The sequence below is a fragment of the Cyrtonyx montezumae genome, unplaced genomic scaffold (assembly GCF_038088225.1).
Source record: "Cyrtonyx montezumae isolate F1298 unplaced genomic scaffold, pur_monq_1.0 scaffold_8, whole genome shotgun sequence".
Classification (NCBI taxonomy): domain Eukaryota; kingdom Metazoa; phylum Chordata; class Aves; order Galliformes; family Odontophoridae; genus Cyrtonyx; species Cyrtonyx montezumae.
Window position 1 is genome coordinate 93,958,644 of NW_027072089.1, and position 26,805 is coordinate 93,985,448.

Consider the following 26,805-nt stretch of genomic DNA (forward strand, 5'->3'; position numbering starts at 1 on the left):
GTCCTCAAAAAGACCAGCTTGAGCTCCTGCTGCTCTCCCCCCTCCCAGGCCTTTTACCACTATGGTGTATTGTTTCTGTGGTAAAAGGCAGTAGGTTGTACAGCTGGAGGTTTTAGCCAGGGCAGCAGTATGGATAAGGCAGCCTTGCTCATAGAGGAGCTGGTCTGGTGCAGTGAATGTTCTCTGCTAGGCTGAGAGAGGAGAAAAAGGAAGGGAACTACTTTGTTCTAAAGATAGCGTAGGAATGAGGAGGTGGATCTTGAGGTCTCCTAAGATGGATTGGTGCCCTTGCTCCCTTTGCCAGTTTTGCTCCCAAGCTGAGGTGAATTTGCAGCCACGCACCCGCTCCCATGTTTCAGAATAGGGAGAAGAACAACACAAGGCAGCAGTGGCTCAGGAGCTGTGGGCAGCTCAGGGCACTAACTCTGAAATGTGAGATGTCAGGTTGAAGCTGCATTCATCACATAATTCGGTTCTTCTTTCTTGTCTGTGCTTAACAGTCCTTGCTAGAGAGGCGTGGCTCCATCCTAGGCTGTGGGGATGGAACTGCAGGAGGCTGGGAAATTGAATGTTTGATGGAATGAGGCAGACACAGAAACAGAGGAAGGCTTGGGAATTTAGCGTAGGTGAAATGACAACTGAACTGAAAAAAGCAAGAGGGAAATGTTTTAAAACTGGTGATGGGTAGGAGGTAAAAGGGCTGAAAGAGCTACACAAGCAATACATGAGATGCCTAGGAGAAAGAACAAATGGGTGGGGGAAAGAGACAAGCTTATAAGGAAAAGTTGAGCATATGATCATTTTCTTGAAAAAGAAGACATCTGTGGCTAATCAGAAATTAAATGTAAAAGACAATAGAGTAACAGAACTGAGGTTAGAGAGAAGTAACCAGAAAATCCCAGCTACAAATAGATATTCAAAAGAAGGATCCTTGTCTAAACAATGAAGTAGGGCAGAATCTGGAGACAACGAAATGACAAACTAATTAACGTATTGTTTAGCATCTTGAACCCAACTTCCAGTCCTACTCTTCCTGCTTCTCAAACTCACTGAGTTTCATTCTCATTAATGAAGTAATTTAATACTGTGTATGGAAAAGAGACAGTATTTTTACACCTTATAGAAAGAGTGATGTCACATGTTTTGGTTAGAATGGCAAGAGCTGTAAAAATAGTCTGCATGAGTGTTTTAAGTTGGAAGAGATGATGAGATCACAGCTTGAGTTGAAATGCAAACATTCTGCTGAAGCAACCTCATGCATAAGAAGTTGCCTGTGGAGTTTTTTTCTTAAGGAAGCCAAATAAACCTGAAGCAAAAATAACTTCTCTCCCAGATCTTTTTCAAGAATCTCCAGGCAGGCCCCAGCTGATGACTCTCACAACAGGAAACCTCAGTTTGCAAGTATTTTGAGAGTCACTAGGGTTCTCATTATCCTAAGTCTACAAGTGATGATTGGTGTACTATATAGTGGTAAACATGGAAGTACAGCGCCACTTACAAAAACAGCATAAATCTACTGACATTGGCTTTTTGGTGGCAGAGCTCCCAGTGGAGTTGCCCAGCAGCAGAGAATGGTAGGAGATTTAGGTAGTGCAGAAGGATTTAGGTTAGATGTAAGAAAGAACTTCTTTACCGAAAAGGTTGTTTAGCCCTTAATGTGTTTAAAATCCATTTGGATATGGTGCTCAGGGACAAGATCTAGTAGAGGGTTCTTAGGGTAGCATGGTTAGTTTGTGGTTGGACTTGATCTTGAAGGTCTTTTCCAACCTGAGCAATTCTGTGGTTCTGTGATGCTGTGCTGCTGGTAGGGAGATAAAGCTGGTGAAGTGGGATGAAAGAGGAAAATGAGCAGCTGCTGAATTTACCCAGCATTTGGAACCATGACTCATAGGAGAGCACAGTGTGGACTGGGTGCTGAAGGTAATGGACAACTGCTCCTGGTCTTTAGTGTAGTTCTTTAGATTTCTTTTGTTACACTGCATTTTAGATCTGATACTGCTGGTTCTTCTTACTAGCTATTTTTTTTTCTTGCTCTGGCAAGACTAGCCTTCTCTCTATTTCTTTTCTTCCCCTTCCTGGTTTTCTTAAGTTACTGTTTTATCCATCTTCTGATCAGGAAATCAGAAGTATTTTGAAGCATTTCTTTGCAAGCTTCCTGCTGTTTCCAGCTTTTGTTTACTCTCTTTTTCTTTTCTCTTGCTCATTGTGATTTTTCAATTCCCTCTAATCTCCTTTTTTTTCATTTTTTTCACTGTATCTGATTTAAAACTTTGTCCTGCACTTCTGAAGACACTGTAAGATTCGCCCTCCCAGTGCTCTTTCTTATGGAGTTGTCTTGCATAATTTTCCTTATGTCTCATCCTGGCTGTTTATCTTAATTTGCTGCTTTGGCAGTGTAACCTTATTTTGTTTCAGTGGTACCTGTCTCTGATGCTTTATTCACTGCTTGATGTAATGACCAGAAATGGCTACTTTCTTCAGTAATGGAGAACTCATGCACCCACAGCTTTCTAGAGCTGGAGAACAGCTCTGTTTTGTTTACAGAAACAGGAATTCTTGTTCTCTTCATGTGGATTAGAAATCTATCAAGAACTCACTTTTCCTTCTCCTCACGTAAGTGAATTTTGATTTTCAGTGAGAGTTTTGAGCGCAGAATTCACAGTCGCTCCAGTGACTGCAAGGCGGAGAGAATGAAATGGAGTATACTACTGATATGTTAAAAAAAAAAAGGAGAGGGGTAAAGTACGTACATCAGACATTCCTCCTTTTCATTCACTGTTTCCAAATACTTTACGCAACTACCAAAATGAGAGCTCCTTTGTTATATGTCTCAGTTCAAAAATTGGTTGGGACAAGATAAGATGATGAATAAATGCCTGACGGCTCTGATGAAAAGCTATGTTTACTTTTAAAAAACGTCTTCTTATTTAATGAAAAACAGATACCACAATAGATATAGCACGCACTCAGCGTATGTTGGTGTACACGAAACATAGAAAGATCTGTGAATCACTTGGTGTAAATGGTTGCAGATACTGGCACTGCAGTTCTTCGCAGGTGCATGACAGTGATGCTTACAAGCTGTAATCATTGTGCAGCTTCAAATTAAGTTTAGAAGCAAACATGATAGAGATTTTACTGTTGTTAACTTTGTGGTAAGAAAACTTAATGTATTGGTAACCTGTATCATTTATTGATAGTGTGTGTCCAAATAAAATCTTCTCTTTTTATATACATTCACTTCAATTCCAAGTGCTAGTATTAAGAAAAGTGGATTTCTTAAGTTTTACTGTAGCTTGTAAGACTGTAAATACTGGCCAGCAGTTCAGAGCTGTGGTCATGACTTTGAGATGACCACAATCTGACATGTTGCAAAGGTGCTACATAGTTTGGCAAATGTGCAGAGTACATTTAAGAGTATAATAAAAGACTGATACTAAGTCTAGGGGAAGCTGATTTTTCCAAGGAAGCTCCAAGACTGAACCATGGCTTGTAGAACAGTTCATTTTATTGGCGTCAGTGCAGTGAGCAAGCGTTGTCTGCAGGTACAGCAATGACACGGGTCATATCAAAGGGCTGTGTGAAAAGCCAGAATGATTAGTGAGTGAAGGAATATGTGCTGCTGAACAGGGCCATAGCTGCTGTGTGCCTTCTGTGAAGAGGTGGAAGCAGTGATGGGATCTGCATGGTTTATAAACAAGAGTGGCAGAGAACAAATGTATCATGATTCATCAACTCTTACCACCAGATTTCTTCAGTGTGATGACAAATACAGCATAGTGAACTAAAATGCACGCAAGCCTCATTTTTGTTTTCCTTGGATAAAGCCCCAGGAAAAAGTCATTGATGATGTCCATGTTCCCACGTTTCTAGAAGTGATGGAACAACTACAGCAAAAAGCCAGTTCTTTTTCTGATGTATAAAACATGGGGATGGCTTCTCTCAACTGAAATTGGAATATTTTTCGTGGGCTACTGTGCCAAGCACAATACTTGCAGAAAACATCCTCTTTTAAAGGATCGGGTCGCATATTTTCTTGTTACCTGGGAAGGTGGGAAAGTTTTGTAAGTGAAAGAATAACAGTGCAGATGTTAAATGCAGATGTATAATGTTGAACAGATTAAGATATGTGTTTTGCTTTGTTTTGCAATGCTTAAGATGTTCTTCCAAATGGAGATCTCACTGGATGATGCTGTTTTACCTTGGCATATGTTAATAGCTGCCCTGAACCCATTTATGCTCCTGTGCGAGGAGAGATTTAATGGTGCGTAATCAACTTTTGCCAGATGCTTAACAGTGCAAAGCCTTTAACAATTCGTACAGGAAAAGTATAAAACAAAACATTTGGATTTTGGATGCAACAACTCCATCTGACTCGATAAAAATTGAGACGAGAGCAGTTGACATTAAATGTAGAGTGTTTTGAACTGATGTTGACCCAGTATATCAAGCTTGTATGTGTCAGAAGTAGACATGCAAGGTCACCTAGAGTAAACACTGTAGTCTTAAAGCACTGCATTTGAACCAAAGTTTCTTCTTGCTTTTAAGTTTGTCAAAAGATATGTGCCTAGCTTGATTGATTTTTTGCTGCCACAACAAAGAATATTTTTTGACTGCGCAGGCTCTAGTTCTTATGCCAAGTTCATATGCCAAGGTAAAACAGCATCATCCAGTGAGATCTCCATTTGGAAGAACATCTTAAGCATTGCAAAACAAAGTTCACAATGAGCATTTTATGAGGGATTCTGACAAGCTCCTGGGGTGTGATTCCAGCTCTGCCACTGACATTGTCACCTCTCTGTGTTGCTGTGTACACTCCAAATTTTGAGCTCTGGCAACTGGATGGTGCTGCTCATGTCCTACAGAGGCGTATTTGCTGGAGGTGACTGCTTCTGGATGACCGGGAAAATTGAGAGGTCTTGAAGAGGGTGCTGTTGATGCGAAATCCTCAGTGCAGAGATGTTACTATAGAAAGGATGTATCTTTATCTCTCACTACTAAAATGAGCTTTATTGCTATGCAGACTTTCTGTATCTCTAACCAGCTGACATGAGAGTTCCATTAAATCTGGCTCTCTAGTTTTCTGTTTTGCTTTCCCTCTTTTCTTTCTGGAAAGTGAAAGGATATAAAGGAGAAAGAAAGGAAAGGAAGAAAAGGGGAGAAATCGCAGAGTACTGCCAGTTAAAGCTCTTCCTTTCTAAGTACTGTTCTGATGTTGGTCCATATAGTATCATGGGTGGGAGTATACTTTAATCTGCTGTGATTTCTTCCTTATTGGAGCACTTCAGGAATGCTAGGAGTATTTTTTTTCCTCTTATTGCTCAATTTCATTCATAAGAACTTCACTTTTTTACAGTTACTTCTGCTACTTCAAACAAGCAACAATTTAAAGTGCTGTCCTTATGGATATTGTGGCACTAAATTTTCTGCAAATTTTTTGTCTCTGATTCTGAGAAGTGTTCATCTCAGCTAATGAGGGATAGATGTCAGGGACTTTACAGAAGTCTTCTCTTGAACCCTGCCTCCTTTCTCTTTTACTGTCTAAGCTACAACTCCTGTGAAAGGTTTATAAGCAGAGATGTGGTTTGGATCGTGAGAGCTAATCAGGGCCAGCAGCTTAGGAACAGCTCAGATCTGCTTTCTGTTAGCAGATGGTAGTGCCTTTATTATGATGGGCTCCTGGAGCTGTCTTTTGTCTGATTTGGGCTGTCCTTGTCTCACTCAGTTCCTTGCAGTGAGCCATTCCAGTGTACTGTCTGTCTCAGTTGCCTGCTTCTACTTTCTTCTAGTAAGGGGCCGAGGGGCAGTTGGCCAGCTCAAGAAAAGCACAAGCGGTTTGGCCAGTAAGGGTCCTTCCAGATGGGTTGCTGCATAGACACAGCTCAGTTGCTTTTGTTGTGTGCTTGTGGTCATCATTTCTTTTGAATGCACTGTTCTTATTACATGGACAAGAGCTCTGATTTAAAAGGTTGAAAGTAAAAAGTAAGTTATGATGATGTGTGTGGTGTACAGCCATCTTCAAGCCTGGTAGGAATGTGACCTTGTTTATTTGTATCTCTTCTGAGATGGAAGAAGTTTGATTTGTAGCTGCCGAGAGTTGTACTGTATCCAAGAAAACAAGGATGGTGTTGTGATGCTTTTGTGTGTAGTGACGTCCGTGCAGCTCAGCCATAGGAAGAGAAGAATTGGTCAAAGGCTGGAACTATGTGCTGCGTGCTCCTATCTTGGATGGATGAGTGGATGAAAAAGGTTGTTGTTAATGAGAGCTTTGGGCATGTCATTTATTACATGCCTTTTGCAGGGAAAATTGGATGCTTTGGCAAAAATCATTGTGATTGGTGTAGTAGCAACTGTGGAAATACGAGAGTGGGAGGCTTTCGGAGGACAGTACAATATTGATGCCAAGCTGTGATAACAAAAGTCTACATTAAGATGAGATAAATTACTCCTGTCCATAGTTCCGCATTACAGCCTCTTCATGCCATGTTGTTGTCAGAACCCAATTAGTATCAAATAACTAGTCTGTCAGAGTTGGGTGGATATGTTAGACCTTTTTGTTCAAAATTACTGGCTTGTAGCTGCTGTTTTGACTGTTCCCAAACTCATTGCTCTGTTTGTATGTAGTTGTCACCATCACTGTGGCGTATTTTTTTCTTGTGTGCATACTTCTTGTGTTTATTTGTAGAACATTTCAACACCAGCCTGGATATAGATTTGTCTTCTCCAGCACCCTTTTTGTGTTCTGTTTCAGGCTTGTGCTGCGAGTAAAGGCCAATTCCACATGCACAGTTTGGTAGCCCACATGATCTGCTGGGATTTCCTTTTTGCTGTGCATTACCCCACCCTCTGTCTTGCTGTTTTCCTACAGCGGATAGCGTTTTTTTACTTGTCCCCAGATCCTGCTTTCTCTCCACATCTGTTAGCTCTCATTTGTTACTGAGTTTGTACTAGACACTTTTATCTTTCATGCTAGTGTGATTTAATTTCTGAAGTAGGTTTTGCTTATTTTTGATGCAGATTTCTTATGTTTTCACCTTCTGTGCAAAAAGGAAAAGCTAATACTAATTACTAATAATCTGGACTTCTGCATATGTGCAGTCAGATTTACTGTTGTATTTGAAACCAAGTTGAGGAGATTAGGAAAGACATTACATTCTGTAGAGCTATTTGGGGGAGTTGTGATATTTTGGAAGAGCAAGGCATGAAAACTGTTGTTGATTGATTTTTTGGTATTGCTTAAAATTGCAATGAACTTCTCTTTTCTGGATTCCTTTATAGCCTTCAGGATGGAAGAGAAAGCAGTGGTAGGACAGTGGGAAGGCATTATTTGCTCACACGCTAGCTTTTCATATTTTACTCAGCAGTGACTTTTTGATAAGGAAAACAGGCAAGAAAGGAAGGGGTGGTGAATAAAAGAAAAAGTGGAATGAGGAGAAAGGTGTGAAAGTAAGGAGCTTGGAGGTGAAAAGGTAATGCAAGTATTCTTCTCAAGTTAAATTCATCATCTTTGTCAAAGTACTTTTTTTTCCATACAGTGAAATGTTCCTCAAATGTTAGTTGCATAAAAATGAACACATTTTCACAGTTCTATGTAAGCCTGTTTTTACCTGGTAGTTAGCTCCTACGAAGCCATTCTGCTCATGCATATAGTAAGAGAAATGATTTCCTATTTAAAATAAACATGTTCAATCTACATTGTACGTTAAAAACAGGAAAAGTTTTGTTGTTGTTAGTTCTCATAGAATCCTTGATGTGTTTACTAACAGGAAGAAATCTAACTCAGTTTTAAAGAAAAAATAGATGCAAGCCATATGTACTGTGCACGGAAGGAAGCATCTAAAATCTGGTTTGAGTAAAGAACTGTTCTGTGATCTCTTTGTAGAGCTGAAGGAAGAAATATTTTTTTTGTTAACAACTCCCTTGTCCCAGTTCTGCTCTGTGCCTGTTTTTCTTGCAGATTTGTTACCCATTAAGAGACGGTAACAATTCTTTAAACTTCTTATCTCTCAAAGGTAAATAGAGCCCCCTCCATGTTTGAAATGTAACATTCTGGCAATGCAAGTTACAATTCAATGATAAAAAATAAACATATGCCAGCTATGCAGAAATGCTTGGGCATGTTTCATGAATTACTAAGGCTATTCTTTGCCTTCTTTACGAACACCCACACATATTCACAGCAGTTCTTCCCCAATTCTGTCTCCAAACAATGGTCAGATTCAAAGCCATCTGAAAGGGAAGAATTCTGAAGTTTTCCTCCTGCTTCTCACTTCTACCTGTGTTTCTTTAACATGGTAATTGTCCAGACAGTGTAAGAAGATAGATGGGATGTGATTTAATTATTCCACAGCTTTGATAACTCATCTAGGAACAGTGACAATTAACTGTATTGTACAGTTCATCAATCTTTACTCATCCTAGATTAAAAAAAAAAAAATGTTCTCAGCAAGATAGCGTGCACATGCTTTTCCTTGTCCAGATCATCACAGGACCAGAGATTCTAGAGGTTTCTGTCAACTAACATTCCCTGATCATTACTGGAAGTAGCAATGATGGAGACAGAGGGGAATTCTTAAAAATGTCAAACTTTTGCTGCAGCATTAACAATGTTAAGCAAAAAGCCCACTAGAAACAGATGGCCAGGATCATCATTGTTCTGATACCCTATCTCCATCTATACTCCTATGCTAGTTCAGAGTTTGATAGTAGCAACAATGGGGGGAAAGTTTAATTGAATAGAGTAATGGAGAGCAAGAGTCCCATCAGAAGGGAGAAGATGACTGTGAGAGAAAAGATCCTACAGAAAAAAAAAAAAAAAAAAGCAGAGGAAAGGTGCCCAGTGTAGTGCATTGAGACTTGATGAGGGCCCTGGAGGGAGAGATGGGGAATCATTGGGAACAATGCACTCTGGTTGGTGTGCATGGCTGAAGATCAAGAAAGATACTTCGAGAGAGAAGCTGGAAACAGCTGAGCAAGGAGAGTCACTTCATGAGGAACTTAATGAAGAGGTGAGACTGAGGCTAGCAAGTATTGGCTGTAAGATATGTCTGAGATGAGAGGTTTCGGGAAAGGAATGTGGGTATGGCAAATAGCACTGGAGTGAGGAAATTATAGTAGGAAAAAATGCAGCATTTTAAAAGGAAAAAAGTCTTTAAGAAGTCTTCCATACTTTAGTGGACGGAACAGAAAGTTAGTTCTCACTACAGCAACCTTTCTCAAAGACTAGGGTGGGGCTCAACATGGAAAATATACTGTTATCAGCAAATCCCTTTGAACCCTTGGTGAGATATATCCATCTTTTGCCCTGTATCTCCTAGGAGATAATTTAAAACTTTTGAATATTTTGTTTGTTCTTTTTGAAGGGATCAATGGGTTGAATTGAAAGCACTCATTTCTTAACTGCTACTGTATTCAATTTTATTTTATGCTTATTTATACTAACCATATAAAGCCATATGCAAAGTGTTACATTAAAAAATACAACACAAAATCAAGAATGTTAGCATAGAGTTCTCCATGCCAGTGCATTTTAGTGTTTTTTCATTGTGTAATTGTATAATCATACATACTTACAACTTTTTATTGTGAAAGCCTGAAGAAAGAGATCATGTCACTGTAGTATTTCGCTCTTTCCCTGCTGTCCTTCCTGCCTATCATCCAACTTCTGCTGCATTTGCAGTGAAACCGAGGTGTCAGTGATAAAAATCCCTGCTTTTTTTTTTTAATGAAAATTTATAACTAAAGCAAAGTGTTCCCATAAGGAGATGTTACGTATCAAATTCACCTTGGTTTAGATAAAGTACTTGCCCAGGAGAAAGTCATCTTATAAAGGAAATCTTCACTCACAACTGTCAGCTTTTAAAATACATTAGCTAAGAAAGTACAAATCTGCAGGAAATGTGATGGTGTTGTTTACAGCACACGTAGAGCTCTGATTACTAGGGGCAAATATACACCACCAATGGTTAGTGCGTTTCTTAGTATGTGCCTTGCAGCTCATTTTCAGAAAGGTGAGCATTTGTACATGACTCTTATACTAAGTAACTGCAATTAAAGACACTAAGTGAGTAGTTTGTGTAGGTAGTGATGATACCATCTCTCTACCTTACAGAGTTATTGTAAAATACAGCTTGTTAATATTCATGAAACATGCAGATATTGTTGTGATGAGTGCTAGAGAAAGCCCAAGAGGAAATGAATAATTCTATCAGGAGAGTTAGATGGTGATGAAGTGCCATAAATGAAGCAGTAGGGCCACACGTTGAGCTCTAAGAGAACCAAGTAGTGGCAAGCTGCTCGTTAAACACATGTACACACGGAGTACTGAATATAACTTTTTTGTGCATCCTGAAATAGATGTTATCACAAATACAATGCTCCACAAGCCACTTTATTTTGGCCATGTCCTGTGGGCTTGGTACTACATTCAAGTTAAGCTCCTTCCTGTTATATTATTTGTATTCTGATAGCTGTGTGTATTTTATGTGTGCAGTGCTTGGTAAACGCTCTGTCAGAGTTCTGCTTTACAAACAGTTTGTGGCAAAAATGAATACCTACTTTCAGGTCATTACAAGCAAATCGTTCCAATTTTGGAAAAGGGAGGATAAATTAAGGGCATATTGCTACAAATGTAGATAGTTGCAGTCATGTGATGGACCTTCTTGAATAGCCCTCTTCACATGTGTGATTCTCAGACTGAAGCGGAGGTGCTAGCTGATGTTCAGTATCCCTCACAGTGCTGGTATCCCACTGTTTGGCCATATTGGTGACATTCTGTGTGCATTGCATAATGATTTAGAAACCTGCTTACATTCCATTAAAATTTTAATTACTGACTTCAGTAATGAGCAAGCTTGCTGGGCATGGGCATTTTATTGGTTAAAGGTGTGATTTGTTCCCAGCTTCCTTTGGGCCCACTCCTGCCGTTATTTCCTGCTTGTAACTTCCATTGGAATGAATAGTGGTTTTGTCTTCTGGAGGATTTTAGGGAAAGGTCCTTTTGCCTATAAACCCACTTTCTGATATAGAAATCTAATATTTCTTCTTGAATACTTGCTTGTATGATAAAGATAAATCACTCTGCAACCTTTGTGCTAGAGGTAACAGAGCATCTCCCACTGGTCTCCATTTTTTTTTTTTTTGTTCTAGTTACCCAGTACAGAAGCTCTTGCCTCACAGGCAAAAATATTTTTTTAACTGATTTTCTTGGGAGATTAGGGTAATTGGTATGTGAGTGGTTTGGGAGGAGATTAGTCCCTGTGAATACAGCTGTGCACTACAGCGTTGGTCAACGTTTCACTCCTGCATCTCAGTGTATGTCCTGGGGTTTGTCCTATTAATGCAGAATGTTGATATGGTACCAAAGCTGCTGGGAATCCAGACCCAGATGTTTCTCTGTTTTGTTTTTCCTGTTTACCATGAAGTTAATACTTCCAGGTTGTGGAGCATGAGCTACCTGTCTGAAGCCCTAATATGTTGTCACTGCTGAATTTGTTTGACCATTTTATGAGGTAACATTTTCTGATAGTTTTGTATAGACTCTGTAGACAAAAGTATATTTAAGCATGAAGGGAACTGGTAAGTTGCAGCATAGAGAAAAGAAAAAACAAAGTGTTGCCCAAACATCCATCAATATTTTCCTCATTGGCTGCAGGAGTTACATTGGCTGGAGCACGTTGGCTAGGCTGTTGTAAGGTAATGCCTTTAAATTCGAGCCCAGACAGATCTGAATAAGAGTTCTGAAGATGGTGCAGAAACTGTCTTGGAAAGCAAGGGGGAGCATGTGAATACTGACAAAAACCCAAGACAAGCTTCTTGTCTTCATTCTTGGAGTAATGTGTTCCTTCCAAGCTAGGCTATTCTATGATTCAGTCTCTTGTTAAAATGGGTAGCATTTTCTATGAGGGAATTTGAAGACCTGTTGGGAATAATGAGTCAGACATGAGAGGGTGAAATATATGTAATTGGTATCTAATTCTTAATTTCTTTAGGCACTTGTATATTCTTTTTTTTTTTTTTCCACTTAATTTGAGGCTTCAGTAAGCTCTGTCTCAGAGACTGTCTTTCAGAACTTGATTTCCTAAAACTTCCCAGAAAAATTAGAAGTTTCATCTTGTTTTGATACAGAATTGTGAACTATGTCAGTGACTTAAAAGTACGCCCTGTTTGCTCATAAGCTTCGCTAACCTCAGGAAGCCCTCTCAGTGGTTGGGGTTGAAAATAAAAGAAACAGCATGAAAAGTTCCTGGGGTTCCTCACAGGACTCCTATTTTTCCTAATGTACTTAATGTTGGTGATCCATGGAAGGTGTCATTGGTGGGTTCATAATAGGACAGTGCTGAAGAAAGAATGAAAAATATCTGAGATAGTGGATACTGATTTTTTTTTTTTTTTGTAAATCTGTCAACAGTTTATGGGTCGGTTTGTCCTGATTCTGTGACAAATGGGGTGAGGGGACCCACAGACCCATGCCCTGGGAAAGGGAAAAGGGAAAAAGGGCAGGGAGATGGGCCTAAAAGCAAAACAGCAGCAACAATGTGAGGAGGAAAGTTAATTTACTAAATGAGATACTGGAACGCAAGGTAACAGAATATAATACAGTATAATTGGAATTGAAGCTAATAAATCAGATAAAATGAGAGAGAGAGGGTCCAAAAACCAAAGGCCTACTCTAACGCTGAAGGCAAAATGACTGGGGAGCACACACACACAGAGACAAGCAGAAAGGGAAAAAGGGATGTCTTGTGACCTGTGAGCAGTTTTACCTTTCCCTTTCCCTCTGAATGTAAAACAGAAACAGAAAAGTGAACAGTCTTCAGGGGTATATGTAGTAGTCCTTCTCTTCTGAGAACCACGTATGCCCAGAATCATCCACAATCCATGGAACTGAAGCATTAACTCTTAAACTCCCAGTGCAGTACATGATGTTATGATGTGGAATGCTGATAACAGAAGTCATAAAACCATGACAAAATCAAAATGATGTGATAAAAACTATTGTTTGCCCCACTGTGAGGAAATTGCTATGAATGAAGACTTCGTAATATATTAGATAAAAAGAAACAAACAGAAGGCTTTATGTGCTTGTAGAGGTGAATTGCATTCCTGCAGCTTGCTTGACTTGCAGTTGGTTGTAAAAATACACATTGATAACTGAGCTTTGAGAAGCCAGTGACCAAATGCAGACCAAAGCAGAGCTCAGTTCAACAGTTTCTGAAATTACATAGACACCACTGATTTGTGCCTGTTAGACTGTTGGTTCAAGGCTTTGGTTAATATCAAAAGTAGTGCATGTACTTTGATGTTAACACTCTTTAATGTGCAAGTTTACATCTTTGTTTCCATGATTTTTGAAGATAAGACTGGAAAGAGAGGGAAGTGTGCAGTTCAGTGCAGCTGGCAGTGGTAACCTTACTACTCTCCGAAAGATTTATTTTAGTCTTCAGTTACAACAAGCAAACCTGGTATGTATTCTTTTGTGAGAAGACTGTAGTCCGTCAATCTTTTTGCCATGAAAAAGCAGCATTTTCTAACAGGAGTTTCTTCTTTGCAGCTAGCCTGTTTTGAGGATACAATTCTGGTACATTTAAAAAGACTAATTGCATTTGTAGGATATTCTCTGCAATCTTTTCTGCCTTAAAACAAATGGCTGTGGCACAACTGATGTGTCATGAGTAACAGTTCAAATAATGTAAAGTGGTTAGGTTATCGGTTATCTTTACAGATTATCCATGTTATAGTTTCAGAAGGTGATTGTTGCTCTGTAGAGGAGGGTGGAATTCTTGATGGTGGTGGTAAGATGGACTCTGCGTCTTTCACTGGGGAAGAAAGAACATGGCCACTATTTCAAAAGCATTTCTTTGAGTACTTAGCAGTCTGGTGGACACTGGTAGATGGAGTCCATTGCTATTACACAAATTTTCAGCAAATTTAAGCCATCATTAAGAACTCAAGGTAGTTTAGATGTGAAGAGACAGAAGCAGTGTGTCTCTGATGAGATTTCTCTGATAATGATGCAGGGGGGTCGGATAGTTTAAGTATTATGAAGTCAGAGCAAGAACACTTGAAAGTTTGATTTTTTTTCTTCTGATTTTGTTTTCTTTTCCTCATAGTCCGTTGCATGTTGATACATGGAAATATATGATATTGCTTAAGACAGTTACGAGTATTTAAATAACTGAACATAATTATACTATTAAAAGCTTGCAGAAGTATTCCAAGGCCTTCTAAAATCTGCTATAGGGTATTATGGTTAAAAAGACAAAGGAAGTGAAAGTGAAATCCCCAAAGTAGCTTTGCTCATCCCTAGAACTCACCAGGAAACATTAACAATCAACTAATTTTCTACTTGATCTCATCATTTTTTGTGCACTCATTATGCCCAGTCCTCAGGACCCAGTCTGGCATTCTTTTGCAGCTGGTATTAGTGCTTTTGGTGGCTGGAATTTGAAGACCTTAACTCCATGAGGTTGCATGACAGTGTATAACTCTGCCAGAACTTGTACATCCTCTTTAGTGGTGAAAACTGAGAAGAAAGAATGGTATGAAGAGAAAGAGCTTGGCCTCCGGGAAAATTCAGCACTTTCTTAGGTTTAAGGTAGGGTTTTTGTTTGGAAAGGAAGGAGGTACGTCGTGGTACTTGGAACTTTTGTACTTAATGCATCTTTCTGATAGATAAAGAGATGGTTTAAGGTTTCTGGCTTTCTCAGAATACCAGGCTCTTAAGGGAGAAACTGTTGATAAAAGCAGCATAGGACAATTTCTGTGGTTTAGTAGCTGCAGTTTTTAATTAAAGGACTTATGTCTAGAAGAACATTCAAATCATCAAATCCTTTGGTTTAATAGGACCTGAGAGTTTTCTGTGGAGTTTTTTTTCTTCTCTTTAAAACACCCTTAGCTATAATTTTTGCATTTCTCGTGCAGCATTCTTCTCCTCCTGAGTTATTTAAACTTCTGATGAGGGATGTGAAAAGCCCATTTCTGTGTCCAGATGTCCAATGTGCCTGTGTGTATGATTGTGTGCTAACATCCATGTATCATTTGGAATCTCATCTAAAATTAGCTAGATTTTATGGGAAGATATGGTGCAGCTGAATCTGTGTGTGCATATGTACACACACAGATATGTATATATGTGTGTATGTATAGAGATGCATCAGTATGTATGTATACATTATTCAGATCTTGTTCTGAGACCTTGGTGAGATGCTGGTTCTTAGCTGAGTTGGGAACTAAATCAGGGCAGAGTAACTCATAACATATTTTTGAGCAGCTGATATGCTTCAGAGGCCAGAAGAACAGAGATATTATGGAAACACTGACTCTTAGTACAACTATGTAAAAGGATGCAACAATAAATAATTTTTGTAATGAAATATATGATATCTGGTATCTAAACTGAAGGGTTGCATGCCTTTGCATTGTTAAAGCTTAGTGACTGGCTAATTATTGCATTTAGCAGTTTGAACCCACTGGAGGAAAGGAAGGAGATTAATGTCAGCTCTATTTGTATACAAAACACTAATGGCAGTAACCTTTTTTATTCTATTGAGGCCAAGGTACATGGTCTGTAGGTGTTAGAGTTGGAGATGATGTATCCTTCTGTCCCTCTTTCTGCTTTTTTTTTCTTCTTTATTTGTGGCTTCTAAGCATGGCTAATGTAGTTTTCATCAAGCTACAAATGCTTTTGTAAAACAGCTTTGAGGCCTGGTGTTGCTGCTGGCTTGGTAGAAAGTGACAGCACCACAGAATATGTCCCTCAGTATCTACGAGTGAAATGAGCCAGTTACCCTCAGATAGGCATAAACGCGCTATTAGATGGTTGAGAAATAGATTTTTCCCCCTAAAACCCTTCTGGGAATTTATTGTAGCGCCTTTGATGTAACTAATTAGCTGCTCAAAGTAAGCAGTGACTAACAATCTACTAACTGGCTAATGGAAGAAACTTCATAATGCTTTCAAATCAGGATTCTTTGGAGTGTCTTGCAAGAGGCTGAGGAGCTTTTCCCTGATGAAAAACGGTTGCCAATAGTCAGATCCTGATGTCAGTAGTCGTTTTTCCATTATATTTGAGACTTCTGGTTCTTTGAAGAGCCTGGATGTTGGAGAGAAGTGATAATCCCAGAGATATTCTGGGAGTGCTAAGCTTGATTTTAGCCATAATCAGCACACTTAGAGTGAACAGTTTAATTTGAGGCTGTCACAGAGTAACTTATGTATGCTACCAAAGAGGAGAAATGCTTCTGCATTCCTTCTGGTCCTGCAAATTTAAAAGGAGAAACGATACAGCCACTTGTTAATTTTGCCAATTAATTCTACCTTCAAATGTCTTCTGCAGTAAAGCTTTCTTTTTTCTTGTCTACTGGAGCTGCGGAGAGCACTTTATACTACTAGGAATCCCTTTCTCATCAACCTAATGATTTTTAGCTGTGTTAATAAACATCTCCAAGGTGTTTTCTGCTCACAGACGGCTCACATCCACCAGCTCGGGCAGTTCTGATGCTAGACATGGCACCCTCTTGCTCTACTTGCATGATAATTTTTTCTGAATCCATGGAATTACCATGCAAGTAAAGCAAGCAGGATTTGGCCTTGTAGGCACCATGAAGGTAAGCTTCACCACCTGCTCAATACCTGGGTATGAGGTTTAGTGTTTCTTCCACAGCAGCCAATGTCGTCACTCACACCTAAACCAGAGCACTGGGGGCTGCGCTTGTGAGTGGTGTTAAGTATCACTGCAATAATCCACTGTCTGTAATGGGAGAAACACGTAGCACTGAACCTGGGGAGGGAGAAAATGGCTTTCAGCTGCTTTGATTTATATTGTTTGTTTTTGTTATTTTAAAGCCTATGTGGAAATAGTCTAGGAGACGGCTTTTTTAGAAATGAGGCTCTCATTTCTTTGGAGCATCACCCTGCACACTGCTGAGAGCTGGTGCCTCCAGTAGCTCAACTGAGGCTTGCAACCCAGAGGCTTGAGGCTGGGGCTCCGTGTTTCGGAGGTTCAGGCTCCTCATCCTAACAGCCCGGCCACTCACCTGAGCAGCTCTGGGCATATATTGCCAGGATACTGCAGGAATCTGGTTTACAGCTAATAACTGCATGTCTTGATCCTGGGTCACTGAAGTCAGTGGGATGGCTCGAGTATCAGGTCAGTAACTTTGTTCACAACAGATGCTCTTCTTTTTTATTTTATTATTTTTATTTCCCCCTTCATGTCCACCAAAATATTTTTACCTTGGTCAGCATGATGAAGGATTGGGGTAAGACAGTCAAGCCCTGCCTTGTGCCCTCCTTATTTGCATTTTGAGAGTGAGTGTCCTGGGGCTGGCAAGGAGATCTCCACAGAGCCCTGTGCCTTTGTGTATGGGTAGCTGGCTGTTCCTGAAGCAGGATTTTTCAGCTTAAAGATGATACTGGTATCTGCGATAAGTCTCATGCTGGGGTTGTAGAAATAGACTCCCAGTTAAACCCAGTTAAACTTAGTGTAAAATGAAGGAAGGTTTTATTTTATATAGTTGCATGTTTATCTGTTTAAGTTGAACCTCTTGGTTTTATCTGAGAGGACTTGTAAGTCAACAAGCAAGTGTAAATTCACCTGGACAATCAAGGAATTGGGCAAAAGATGTATCAAAGCTAAAAAAACCTCTCTCTGGTTCAAATGCCTGAAAAATTTTACCCAAATTCTAAGCTGCTTCATGCCATTAGCAGCTCGTCAGCAGTTTTGGGAGTTGTGTGCACAAGTAGAAAAGGCTGCAAGCCATGGTTCAGCTGATAGTAATGCATCACTAAGGTGGTGGTGATGCAGCCTGAGCTCTGCTCAGGCCCACATCTTCTCTTTTTCATGTCAGTGGGAGCTCTGCTGCTGACCCCATGGAGCGCAGGATCTGGTTCTCTTTCAGAAGTCATAAAAACTGCATTGATGCACTGTGTTCTGGCTTCCTCCATACTTTCAGAAGAGGAGTGAATTAAATTGTTCTCTATCTAGACCTAGAGTGAATATACGTATAATTTGTATAAAATAATGGGATGGAGTTATCCTGGCTGTATTTTCAGGATTGGGTCCATAGGTCTTTGTCTTGCTGATAAGTCTTTTTTATTCCAGTTAAAGTTAAAGATGACAGAAATAATAATAATAATATAACAGGTTTCTTAAAACAAACTAAAATCAGAGAAAGAACCTGTATACTTGTATTCCAAAGGTCACCAGTCGGTTTCTGGAAAATACTATACATATGGTAATGTGAAAATAACTAAGCTGAAATTCCATTACGAGTGAGAATATAATTCTTTACATTTTCAGTGGTGAGCTCAGATAATGTATGCTATTTATAAGCACAAAAATCTCGTTTAAGGTACGCGTAAGCGTTGCAAAGAAATTAAGTAGCGCACTTGTTATCTGGTGCATTTTGTAGCCTCTCCAATGGTTGGGCTCTATTTTTAAAACTGATTGTAAGCACTGTGCTTTGTATCTGTGTTAGCCTTTCCAGAGTGTGTACTTTGTGTGCAGCTGCTCCAGATGCAGGAAAGTAACAAACTTGGGACCAAGAGTGCTCAACTTAAGCTACTGTACCCACCTGAAACAAAACTTCGGTTAAACACACACTATTTTTAAAGGCAGGCACCAACCTACTGACAGATTTTTTCCTACTTTGCCCCTAAGGTGGCCAGAGAGTAGTGATCAATAGATGTATGCAAGAAGCATCAGATACCCGTGTCCTGATGAGCATGGCAATTGCTCTACTGCACCGTTCCAAGGAAAAGAAATACCAGGTTGCAAAAACATATACCTTAGAAGTGAGGGAAATTGCTTTCCTGTTAGATACCTATCCTATTAACAGTCTAAGTAGTTGATCTTTTTTTTTTTTTTTTCCCATCCTTCCTCCCCCTCATTCTGGTTCACAACAACCTAAAATGCTGCTTTTCTGGGAAGGACTGATATTCTGACTTCAGTTTTGTAATTTAATGATGGAGAGTTTCCTTAGTAAACCAAATTTAGAGTACTAGAATGCTTATCTTATATCCAGACCTTGAACATAAAAGGCATTTTATACCAGCAATTGTTCATTTAATGAGCAATTGCAGAGTGCAGGACGGTTAAGGGATTGAGCTATATGCACCATTATTGCAAGAAGTATTCCGAAATACCAGAAATAGGACGTAAGCTCTGATCAGGGGGACTGTGAGCACAATTACCTTCTTTTCAAATCCTTCTGTGACACTGCGGGAGGAAAAAGGACTTTGAAACTTGAAAGGAAAGAGCTTGCTTTCAACCTCAAAAGCTAGGAGGAAAGGGCTCTGAAATTTGCTCAGTATTCCCAATTCACCATTAGCCTGTTTCTTCCTTTAGCCTCAAGGCATTCTCCGCTTTTTGAAAAGATGTTAAGAAATTCAGTCACAATAGAGAGCCTAGTTTTGAACATGTTTCACTCTGTCCATTGAGGTCTGGTCTTCAGCCTTTGTGTGGGGTGAATTGAGCTGAGCAGCAAGCTGGATGGGGAGAGGTGAATGAGCAGTCTCTGTGCAGTCACAAATTCTGGCAAAGAAAAGATTACCCTCTCCTTTATTTTACAATATGCATTCCTGTACAATCCTGCTAGTGGCAATATGCGGAGCAGAGCTTGTGCTTAGGTCAATATGGAGCACTTGGTTTATAGCAACTCTTGTTAAGTTTGTCTTGTAATTGAAGCTGCTGTTGACCTTGCTTGGAGACCATTTGTAAAACCGTTTATTTAGCATAAACTGAAATAATAAACCCTCCTTCTCTTAGGCCGATTGTGATAGGGTGACATTAGTTTGATTTAATGATTAGCCGCCTGACCCCTCAGCTACAGAGAGCTGCTTGAATAGGGAGAGTTCACTAGGAAGCACACAGGAAGAATACTAATGAGCTTGTTAAATTTAGCATGGCACCAACCACTTTTAATTCCTCTAATGGGAGAAGCACTGCCTCTGAGAGAGAGGGAGGGAGATGAGGAAAGAGGAAAAGAGAGGGAGGAATGTCCACAGCCCGTAGCCAGAGAATTTTGGGCAAGAGAAGAGCTTGGAGAGCGTGTAAGCCAGGGTCTTTTGGACTGCGTTGTAAGTACATTGTCTCTTCTCTCACCCAGGTGCAGGGTGTCAGCATCTCGCCTGCTATCTGCAAGTTGCGGGCAGAAATGTGGAGAGAAACTTAATGCGTATCTGGATGTAGCTGAACTGCTGCATCTTGTCTGAATGGGGGTATCTCTGAAGTGTGGTGGGAGTGATTTTTAGCATCCTCTATGAATGGATATCAACTTCTTCTTAGTTGCAGGCTCTAAGAGGTTTAAGAGAAGAAACTTCGACATAGTGTCTTGAGGTCTGCAGAACTATGATAAAACAAGCAAACAAAAGTTAACAGGAGAAGAAAGTTCAGTGGATTCTTGTGTTTGATTTCTGTCTGCCTTGATTTTTAATCGCTGTTCTATTAGCTGAACAGCTAGAAGTATGTTTGTTCAGGCATGCTGTCCTGTGTGAGCTCTCTGAAAATGCTTGTCAGTTAGAATGAGGTGCGCCTCGGTGCTAAACGCTTCTATTAGAAAAGTTATAAAAGCACTAGAAAAGCTATAAAAGCACTTCTGATGGGAATAGCAGGACTGAATTGGGTGTTTCTCAGTGCATGGGAGAATTCTGAATGAATGTGATCAGACTGGGTGCTTGTAACATGTGTCTCTGGCGCCTAGCTTATTGAGACGGAATAGGGCATACGTGAAGAAAGACAGTCTTAGGCAGATTGCTTTGGAGGCCTGATAACTCCTTTTTTTTTTTTTTTTTTTTGTTCTTCTGCTTTTTTCACCTAAGTCTTTCTCTGAAACCTGCAGAAGACAGAGTAAAGGACGTTGAAGTTGGTGCAGTCCCACTGATGGGAAACGGGTGGAGATGAGGGACAATCAGTCCCTTGGCTATAATTTCCCTCTGCGAGTTTTAGTAAATCAGATGTTTCTTTTGACCCTAAACCAAACCACTTTTAAAACTTGAGAAGAGCAGTAACAGTTGCCGTGCATTTGTCTGTGAGAAGCCTTTGGCAGATGCTGCCGGAGCAGTGGGCTGTTTGCTTACATTTTTGCTATAGAGCCCCACTTGTTGCCATGGTGGACAGCATGTTTCTGTCAATAATTTGGCCCGGCACAGCTTGTCTGCACTCACTCTCAAACTTTATCAAGTAATTCAGCTGAAACAGAACAAGATTAGACAGCTTTCGCCTTTTGGCTCACTGAAGTGGCTTTACTGCCGTTGAGAGACTCGGCAGAATGACTGCAGAAGTTTCCCCCTCAGTGTGCAGAGTGCTCTTCTGAGCCTAGCAACTATTTGTATTTTGGAGTGGGGGGTACTGTCAAGCCCCTCATCTGCCCCCTATCAAAAGAAATTGTGGTGTGGAGTGGGTAGTAGATGTTTAGCAAAATGTTTGTCTGTTGTGTGTTATTGCCAAAATGCCACCATGATTGCTTGAAAAGAAAAAACAACAAAGAAAAACAAATTCTCGATGAAGTTTTATATGTTATCCCGTGTACAAAAGCATTTGGCTTCTAGCAGTGAGCAGCATTAATTTAATGATGGGGAAAGATTGTTGATACAGAGGAAAAAACACTTAACTATCTTCTGTTTCCTTCCCTTTATTTTCTTGAGGAGCCTAAAAAAAAGGGAAGCTTTTTAAAGCAAAACACATTTTTCCTTAAGTTTCAAAGTTACTGAAAATAGGCTTTGAATTTCATTCCACAATTTAAAAAAAAATGTTCCATACCAGTCCCCGGTACCTTGATTGATGACACATGCATGTTTGGAGAAGGAAAGAATAAAACTGAAGCCTGCAGACAGGCATTGGCTTCTTATATTCCAGGATGGCAGTTTTAACAAATATTATCTTTATATGGAAGAGTAAAAGAACTGAAATCCTATCTGATCCTCAGATCGATTATACAGCCACACAAATCACTTCAAGCTCGTTGGCTTCCATACCGTGGTAGCACAGGTTAGCTTGCTACGCTTAAGGGTCTGTCAAGATTTCAAATAGAGTATAATCCCTTATTTTCACAAGAGTTTACATCTCATCAGTGAAAGTTCACTCTAGGTTGAAATTTAACATGAAAGACTTCAGCTAGGGAGAAGCATGATGGAAAATTTAAGTTCAGTTGTGGTGATTTATTTTTTTACTTTTCAGTTATACAAGCTGTTTTCTAAAAAAACTCATTTAAGTTTTAAAGTTTTACATTCCCTTTGCAGTTCTCTAACTAAAAACAGCTTCGGTGTAAAAAGTGGAAACCTTAAACCGCGCTAATCTAGAGCAGGGACTGGTGCCTGTGCATATTAATAAAAAGTAGAAAAGGGCAAAGGGTTTAAACTATACAGTGTTGTTGTCTGTTTCTTTTAACTCTTTCTCCTCAGCCCCAATCTTGGAAGCACTCTGTATGGAGAATTACTGCTGGCTGCTAAAAGAATTCAGTCCCTGGAAGATGCTGATAAGTCAGCAGCCCCTGCTCGCTGTAATACTTGAGAGATAGAAAAATAATTAAGCACTCAATAGACTACACTGTTGGGTTTTGTTGTTGTGATTTTGGAGGAGAGGGGGCAGGGAAATGCCTGGAAAGCTCTGCATTAAAAGTAATGGCGTACCTAGTTTGGGCATAATGTTCAAAATTAAACTCTAATACATATGTAGCCTATTTGTAATATGACATATATGAAGGCAAGTAGGTAGAGTTACACTGGTGTCGAACTTATGTGAGTAGTTGTGATGAATTGGTTGCTGATGCTTTTGCTGTTTGAATCAGTGTAACAGGGCAAGTTGTAAGTAAAAATGTGGCCTTGACCTCTGCGATTCTGGCCTCTGACAACTGAAGTGAAATCTGGACACTGTCATAAATGACCATGCTTTGCCTGTGAGTCATAGAATAAGTTTACCTGAGCTGCTTTTATTTCCCAAGAGTACTTTCATTTCCTTGGCAGTTACCTTTCCTGTACCCAGTGTTTAGTCTTCCGGGGCTTGCTCATGTACTTTTGAACTTCTTAAACTGAATGTATTTTTGGTACCTCTTTAAGACATACTGGTTTATGCTCACATGTGCAGGGTGTTTTATTGAGCAAGGCTGTACCTGAAGCATAGGCATCTGCCAGAATCCAGCACACAGTTTTGCACTTGTTTAGGGAAACGCCTCTGTATTTTAATAATGAAAAAATATGACGTCAGGAGGGCATTTACAGTTTATATTTCTGTAGCTAAGAAAACTTTTCTAACACATGTGAAATATGCCCTGGAAGTTGCATGTGGCTTTTGAGGTACAGAGCCCCTTGGTGTGGTCTTTGAAGGCTGCACGTGGTCTGCAGGAATTGCTGCTCATGCAGGAGCCCAGGCTTGGCTAAATGCCTGGCTGTGCAGCAAGGCAGGCTGGCGGAGCAATCATCAGAAGGCCCTTCAGCCCCTCCACAGCAGGCAAACAAGACTCAGAGAGGGACTGTGAGGATGAATGGGTGTTAGGCTCCAGCCTGACAGGTGTGGCAGGGGGAAAGGCCTGCAGAAGCATTTGCCTTCCCTTTGCTGAAGTGCCATAGGCATAGGAGTTTATCCAGACTGGTTTTTGGGTTCCACTCTCCTCATTCTCTTTTGTTTTTCCTCTTGTTTATTAAGAATTCTTGTGTTTGGAAAAGGAAGGGGGAGTGGTCTCCCTGTGCATCCCTGCAGCAACACTGGAGCACTTGTCTCCACCCTGCCTGTTTTGTGCTGCTGGTGCTGTCTGTTGGGCAGTTTTACATATTTTATCATTGCCCACCTTGTTTTCCTACTAACAACCTTTCTTTAAGGGTCCAGCCTTCCACATAAGCAAGGTTCTGAGGGACTGGAGCAGTGTTGCAGAGCAGCAGTGGGTGGCAAGGTTTGATTTAGGCCTGGCTAGCAGGGTTCATCTTCTGCTATTTGTGACAAATTGTTTTCTTCCTCCTCATCAAGCAGCCAAAACTTCCTTGTCCCAGAGGCAAGAAAACAGCAAGTCTCTGTCTGCTCTTGCAGGATTGATAGCCTTGCTGGTAAATGCATCAGTGCATGGGTGACGATGATCTACTGACCAAGATCTGCTGGCTAGCACACTCAGCCCACACCCTACAGCATCCCTCATAGCCACATGTGGGCTGTTACAAAACTGCACCCTGGCGCTGCTGGTGGCAGGGAGAACTTCTTGTTTTATTTGCTAAAAATGGACTAAAAGTCTCTCTCTCTCTCTCTCTTTCTGTTCTCTCTCTCTCTCCTCTTTGGTATTTTTTTTTCCAGAGGATGAAAGTCCTGGACAGACCTATCACAGAGAGAGAAGGAACGCAATCACAATGCAGCCACAAGGTGGGCAAGGCCTCAGCAAGATCAGTGAGGAGCCTTCAACATCTAGCGAGGAAAGGGCCTCATTAATAAAGAAAGAGATCCATGGATCTATATCGCACCTTCCTGAACCTTCTGTACCTTATCGTGGGACACTGTTTACTATGGATCCCAGAAATGGTTACATGGATCCTCATTATCGTGAGTATTCATTACAAGTAAGATTTGGGGTGGGAAGTTAGAAGGCTGTTGAGGCTGTCAAATGTAATGTCATTTTATTTGTCACCTTGCATCATCCTGGGGAGAACTGCTTTCTCTGTATGGGAGTTGAGATAAATGTGATGTTTTTTCTGTCTCAAATTAAAAGCTGGGAAGCATGGCAGCTCAAAATTAGCACAGGCCTCTGCAAAGCAACTTCCACAGGATATATCATCTGTTGCTAATCCTCCTCAACAATCCAGTTCTGCATTTGCTCCACCCCCGTCATACACGAAGTAAAAACCTCATTAAAGAAAGCAGAGGAGGAAAATGAAACAGGCCTTAAAATCTTTTTTTTTTTTTTTATAATGTTGAAGTACAGTATTAAGAGAAGAAAGGACTGTGTGCTGTATAATGAGAATTTGGGGAGAGAGTGGGAAGTTTAATGCTGCTGGCTTGATCTGTTTATTTATTTTTACTGTTCTTTTTTTTTGTTTGTTTTTAGAGGTTCACTTATTCGTGAACATGTGGGCTGATGGGGTGGTTTTATCATTTTCTTCCTCAGTCCTCCTAAGATGTACAGGGATAAAAAGGCAGTTTCAACTTCTGAATTCCTGCTCAGACATTAATAAAAAAGTAAGAAATTAACTGACACTTGAACACAGATGTGGAATGGATTTCTCCACAGGCAAAATATGAGGGATTTAAGCAATTTTTTTTTCATCTGCTTCTAGTTTTAAAAAAAAAAAGGAAAAATCATTTAGTTGTGTAGTAATGAAGTACATCTTGAGGTGTAAAGGCTTGTGCCTTTTGATTATAGATTTATCACCTAGTCAGGATACACATTTGCCATTTAACCTTCCAGTCTCCAGTTCCAGATGATAGGCTTAAGACCCACAGAGAGGGGCCAGTCTGTGCTGACTTTTTTTTTCTTCCACATAATTCAGAAATTTCAGTGTTTTTAGGCAAAAGGTCATTAGCCAGGCAACTGATTAGTGAGGACAGCTGATTAGTGCCTGTTTTTTTGCTAAAGAAAGTACCAGGGATAAAAGCTAATTTTATCCCTTCATTAGTTGGGCTAGCAGCAAAGGGGAATGTTCACTCATCAGAGTGCAGATCAAAGTATGTCTCACACAACCTTAAGTCTCACCAACCTCCTTAAAAATAAATAAATACATAAATAAAGTGGGACTGCTAATAAGGCTGAAAGCATTATGAGAAAATGAATGAAATGAATACTTGTTGTCTTCATATTCTATGTCAGCATTTAGAGAAAAGTTTGCAGTGTAGCTTTTCAGCCCTTTTCAAATGTACACAGTCAGCTCATGGACACTCTCCTCCTCGCTAGCTCTTTGTAGCCTTTTTCAAACCCGGAGGGGAGTTGCTCATCGTTTTGCCTGGAAAGGTATGCAGTAGCACACTAAGTGGCAGACTTGTCTGACAGAGAAGCATGAATGTTCAGAGCAGAGTACCGATCGCAAGCAGCAGCACACAAATACAAGCTGATAGGAGACACCAACTGCATCTTACCATTTTGAGTATTTGTTAATGGAAACCCCAAATCTCACTTGGGAAAAGAAATCCTGTTGCGGAGGCAAATAGCTTCTGTGTGCTTACAGTACAGCTAGGGAAAGATAAAACGTTGCAACTGCCACCTCAACCAAATCAAACAACAAACATTACGCTAAATTTAGTGTTTGCCATTTTGGCCATCTGTCCAGCTGCCAACTCCCTCCTTAAATCTGTATCAAAGTGTTACTGATACTGCTAAAGATTCAGACTGAGGAATAGGAGACATCCAGTCTGAATGAGACTGGCTGGTTTGGATTTGGTTCATTTTGTCTTCTTTTATTGAATTTACCTCTTCTGACTAAAGTTCACACAATTTAATGTAGGTAAAAAATCTATACTGTGACCAAGAACTCCAGCTAGGATTTGTCAACTGCTAGAGAAGCACTGATGTCAGAAGCTGAGAGAACAGCGTAATTTACTCAGCATACAACAACAGAGAAACAAATGAGGAGTTAATTTTAAATGAACAGCAAGGTCATAAAGCAGAAGTCTAAGCCAGAAAATGTCAGTTGGGCAGACCTACTTCGCTGCTGCTGTAGTGAATTGCAGTCTTACTCACAGATTTGTAAAATCCCTCAAGCTATTAGTGTCATATAGAGAGCCGTCATGCTTTTATTTACCTTTTAATAGATGTGATACAGAAGGACAACTAAAGAGACAAATGTCTAGTCCGATTTTTAGGGGAGCAGACAGGCTTACTGAAATTTTCATAGTAA

General features: G+C 40.1%; 1 protein-coding gene across 1 annotated transcript in view; it reads left to right on the forward strand.

Annotated features, from left to right (window-relative positions):
• Nucleotides 1–26,805, forward strand: part of GLI3 (GLI family zinc finger 3) — a 200,914-nt gene that overhangs the window by 38,564 nt on the left and 135,545 nt on the right. Inside the window, exon 3 of the mRNA XM_065753078.1 lies at nucleotides 24,278–24,520. Within this exon, the coding sequence (XP_065609150.1) occupies nucleotides 24,278–24,520 (243 nt within the window). The remainder of the gene's footprint in view (nucleotides 1–24,277; nucleotides 24,521–26,805) is intronic.